The sequence below is a fragment of the Pongo abelii genome, chromosome 9 (genome assembly GCF_028885655.2).
Source record: "Pongo abelii isolate AG06213 chromosome 9, NHGRI_mPonAbe1-v2.0_pri, whole genome shotgun sequence".
Taxonomy (NCBI): Eukaryota; Metazoa; Chordata; class Mammalia; order Primates; family Hominidae; genus Pongo; species Pongo abelii.
In genome coordinates this window covers 68,302,833-68,307,696 of record NC_071994.2, presented here as the reverse complement: position 1 = coordinate 68,307,696, position 4,864 = coordinate 68,302,833, and the positions used below count along the sequence as shown (strand labels likewise).

At 51.2% G+C, this 4,864-nt stretch overlaps 1 protein-coding gene across 1 annotated transcript; it reads left to right on the top strand.

Moving 5' to 3' along the window:
* Nucleotides 1–14: 14 nt before the first annotated feature.
* LOC129048692 (uncharacterized) lies at nt 15–4,496 on the top strand. Its single transcript, XM_063728153.1, has one exon. It carries the CDS (start codon nt 281–283, stop codon nt 806–808), a length of 528 nt encoding a protein of 175 aa, XP_063584223.1. The 5' UTR covers nt 15–280; the 3' UTR covers nt 809–4,496.
* The last annotated feature ends 368 nt before the right edge of the window (nt 4,497–4,864 follow it).

Sequence of the window (4,864 nt, the reverse complement as noted above, 5' to 3'; positions counted from 1 at the left end):
ACCGCAAGGGCCCCGCGCCGCGCTTTTTATAGCCGAGCGTGACGTCGCGGGGAGCAGCCAGTGCGCGCGCGGGGGGCGGGGCCGGCACAGAGTCCACGCCCCGCGCGGCTCACCAGCGTCCCGCGTCCCCTGCTCACCCGGTGGCAAAGCCGGCGAGGAGGCGGCGGCGCTGGTGGGACTGAACCGGCAGGCCGAGAATCCACCGCGGCCTCTTCACCCAACCGCCCCCTCCTGCGTGGGGGCTCCGCATCCCCTGGATGGGCGTGGGCTCTGGGGCCCGATGCCCTGGCAGCCCCGGCCATCTCTGCCGCTGGCCGCGGGTCCCTGCTCACCTGTCCACGCCGTGGCCGACCCAGGGATCACCGATAGCCGGGCCATGCCTCGAGTCCCGCCGCCCGCGCCGCTGCCCGGCTTCTCAGAAACGCACCTCCACGCCGCCAGCCGGGGCTCCAGAGTCCACCGCCCGGGCCCGGAGGACGGGCGACTCCCTCCGAAGTTGGGAGCGCTCGGGATTTCTCCAACTTCAGGTCGGTCCCCACCCACCGGGCCACGTGACTGGGGAGGGGGCAGCCGGTGCAGGCGAGTGGAGGAGCCTTTCGGGACCTCCTCCCCCGGGCACCCTCTGCCTGCAGCCCGGCACCTGGCCCGCATTTCCGAGCCGGGGGAGCAGGTGCAGTCGGAAGCTCGTGGGTGGTCGTGGGGCGGGGGAGTGGCGAGGGTCCCCCGCCTCCGCGGGAGCGCACGCGGCTGCGAGCCCTACACCTGCTCTCCGACCGAAGAAGCACCTGTTTTTCTCAATAAGTGCTAGGGCTTACCATCTAAAGGATCGTTCACCATCCCTCCAGCGTCTAGTAGGAGCGATTGGAACCCGTTTTTCTTCCTGAATAATCCGTACTTTTAAGCCATTCTAATCGGGCCTTCAGGCGTCCTGGATTCTGGTCTCGACGTTGTGATTTGACACAAATCACGTTTCCACTCTGGAAACCACAACTACCCCCTCCACCCCATCACACAGGAGCATACCTGGATAAGAAATATGTGCACTCTGCAAAGAACCAATGATAAAAGTAACAATATCGACGCTTACTGAGCCTTTACTATGTGCCAGGTACTAGAATAGATGCTTAAAATGCAGTATCTCATTGGATCCTGGCAACAGCTGGTAAGATAGTATTCTCATCACCCCCATTTTACAGGCAAATACCTGATACCTTCTGTATGGCCTCCTGAATGCTCCTTGGTTCCATTCCAATACGTTGTTCACTGTGCTGCCAGAGTAATCTTCTCAAACGATAAGTGTGATCATCTCACTTCCCTGCTAAGAGCACCTCAAAAGGCTTCCTGTTGCTCTTAGGAGAAACCCACATTCTTGCATGGTCTGCCTAGACCCTGCATATTCACTCTGTACTTCAGCCTCATGGGCTTTCTTCCTGTTCCTTCCAGTCACCTGTTGCCAAATGGCCTGCCTTTGACTGTCCTGTTCCCTCTGTGTGCAGTGCCCCCTCCTACCCTCTTCAGGAAACTCCTATGCTTCTTCCAGACCTCAGCTCCATTATCATTTCTTTAGGAAAGCCTTCTCTGACCTTCCAGAGAGGGTGAAGTCTCTCTAATTATATACTATCTATCTCTTGGGCGTTTCACACTTTCTGTGGGGGTAGGGGTAGGGGGGTACTGGTTGTTGGATTAATATTTGTCTCCTCCACTGATTGGAACCTCCAGGAAGGTGACTGAATCCATTTTTTGGTTAGCACTGATGCAGAGGGTTCTCAATATGCAGAGGGTTCTCAATAAATACTAGTGAAAGGATGGCAAAAAGTTAAGGTCATACCAAAGAAATCAAGTGGTAGAGCTGGCATCTACTCCCAGAACCTATGCTGGACTACCTAGACCTGGAGAGACTGGGTTTGGCCTCATGAAGCTGCTTCTTTTACTCTGTTCTGCCTTCAACACTTGCCCCAGTTTCAAAGACTGTTTGTGGGAAAACAAATCCAGAAGGCTGCTCACTTGGCTTCAAGGAAGCCCCAGGGCTGGATTCCTCCCTGTGTACCCATCCCCTACTGTCCCCTACACACGGAGGACAGGGTCTCTAGGAGACAGGTGGGATTGCTGTTCACCTTCCAGTCCCCTGACACACTTCCAGCAGTGAACAACAGTGGCTACCCTGGCCCCTTCTGTCCCATCACCCGGATCCCTGCCTGATGACTCCTCCAGGTGCGGATCACCCAGGGAACAGTGAAAGTCAGCTTTGCCTCGTCTGTCTAGGACAGGTGCCTCTGAGTTTGGCAAAGCATCAGGGCAGGTCCAACAGTGAGGGGCCCTAGGGCTTGGGCTGGGACAGCGACTTTCCTCAGGGAGGAAGCCAGCCAGGCACGTAGACACTCTCAGGGGGAGTTGGAATCCCCACTCTCCAGGCTGCTCAGCTCAGACCTGCAGCCTTTTTTGCTGAGTTTGTCCTGACAGAAGAAAGGGGCTCTTTTCAGAGCTAGATCCCCCTGGGAACACCAGGAAGCTGAATCTCTCTAGTTGAACTGGAATTTGCCCATATCAAGTGTTGCTGAAAAATAAATGGTGCCTGGCTGGGACTGGGAATCTTTTTGTGAATTCAGAGTCCTTTGGTGTAGTGGGATTTGTGTTCCGCAGTTGGGTCTGTGGCTGCAATACCTGTTGGTCCCCTCACCTGTCTGAGACCTTCGTTGGACAGACTGATACCATCACTGCCCTCAAGCATGGTTCAGTGTGGTGAGGCCAGCTCCTTCCTCCCCCCACACATTATGAGTATTCACAGACTACAGACTGCCTGCTTAATTTAAGGAGAGTTATCTCTGGGTGGTTTATCCTGTTTGCCCAAATGACTTTGAGTAAATCACTTCCTACCTCTGAGCCTCAGTTTCCATATCTGTAAAATGGATGTAGTGAGATTGCATATACAATTGTGCTTTGTAAACTCTCTAGGGCTGTACCAACAGAAAAGATTATTATTAATTCTCCATATAGCCAATCAATGTCCCCTGCCTCATTGACCCATCTTGGAGGAAGTAACATACAATATGGTTGTTAAAAACACAGGTTTTGGAGTCTAATACACTAGATTTGAATCCCTGCTCTGCTGCTTACTAGCTATGTGACTAGTTAGTTACTGCACCATTGTGAACTTTCAGTTCTTCCTCTAGAAAATTGTGCCAATATCTGTACTTCTCAGGGCTGCTGTGAGAAATAAAGTGATCGATAGTGTAATACATTGGTCATGTAGCATAGGCTCAGCAGAAGGTAGCAACCATCATTACCTGGAACAACTTCAGGAAAAACTGTAGGTTGCAGAACCCTCAAATTGGGGCTGGCCTATCCTTTCTCCAGGCTTCCCTAAAGAGATTCAGACATGAAGCCAGACTTGAGTATCTTACCCTATCCCTAGAGCAGAGGCCTCCTGAGGCAGGGGCTGGCCAGCTCTCCTCCTCTCTTCAGTGTCTCTAGATTCTGGATTTTCCATGTGCAATGGCTCTATCCTAAAGTTCTCTGCATCCTCCCTTGGCTGTTATAGAAGATCTGTACTTGAAAATCATACTAGAAAATCCAGTACTGTTTCAGTTAGAATGCTATTCATGTTATTCTTCTTATAAGTGACAGATAGCCAGTTGAAAATTTCTTATGTGAAAATGCAAATTTTTGGTCCCCTTAATTTAAAAGTGCAGGGCTTCAGGCATGGCTGGATCCAAAGACTCAAATGACATTATCACTGTGTTTCAGCTCTGCTTCCCTCTGAGCTGATGCCCCTGTAGGCAGACCCTTCCTGTCTGATGGCTATTTGTGGCTCTAGGCTTACAACCTATTCTCCTAGAAACCCTCTTTTGGGTCTTCAGCTAACAGAGAGGCCTTTAAGAATGAGAAACAGGATGAGTGCTGAGGCTTGGAGGCCTGAAAAGTAGAGGAAGAGCAGAGGATAAAGGGGAGACTGCCAAGAAATTTTCCTCCCCATTCCCTCCCTACTCATGCATATTGCCCTTGACCATACCCTGAAGTCAGAATGGCCACTCCTAGGACCCTCATCATTCACCACCCCATCCTTATAGTTGTAGGATCCCTTTCCTCCTCAGATGTCCTCACCACTACCCCAACCCCCTTTGGCAGGAAGATTCTTCAAACAGCTATCCAGATGTGTGCCAGGATCTCTGGCTACATGGTACCCCTGACTTGGCACCCAGCCCTGAAGACTGTGTCTGCTTTGGCAGTTAAAGCAAAGATAAGAGACATTTCTGTCCTCTTCCTTCAGAGTGATTGCCAACATCACCATGCCCTCAAGAAACAGAGCTGATGGCAGTGCTGCTGGTGTTTTCCAAAGTTGCCTGGGTCTTTTGGATCCATTACAGTCACCAATGATTTGGTTTCATTTCCCGGGATGAGAACAGGCTTTGACCTCAACTCAGACACCAAAAGAGGAGAAATAATGGAAAGAAAAAAAAAAAAAAACTCAGTATCTGAAGGAAGTGTGTCTGGTGGAAGTGGGGAAGTGAGGAGTCTGGGTTTAGCTTTGAATCTGGCTCCACCCCTTGCTTGCTATGGGACCTTGGCCAAGTTACTGAAGCTCTCTGAGCCTCAGTTTATCCATCTTGCAGGGTTCTGTCTCATTTGAGTGAAATAATATATAAAGGCACATAGTGGGCTCTCAATAAATATGTCCTGTTCCTCTTTCCTTCCCCTCTCCAACATAGGTAGAGAACCCAGAAAAAGAGTGGCCCTTCTGAGTCTAGTGGGAAACTCTGCAGTATGGAAACAAGAACTCTGAAGATGGCAAGTCTCTCAGAATACAGCAAAGCATAGGCCTAACCTACCTTCTCCATATCTCTTTATGTCAGCCCCAGCCAAAGGG

Coding starts and splice junctions, on each gene's coding strand:
- LOC129048692 (XM_063728153.1), top strand. CDS start 281: ATGCCCTGGCAGCCCCGGCCATCTCTGCCGCTGGCCGCGGGTCCCTGC.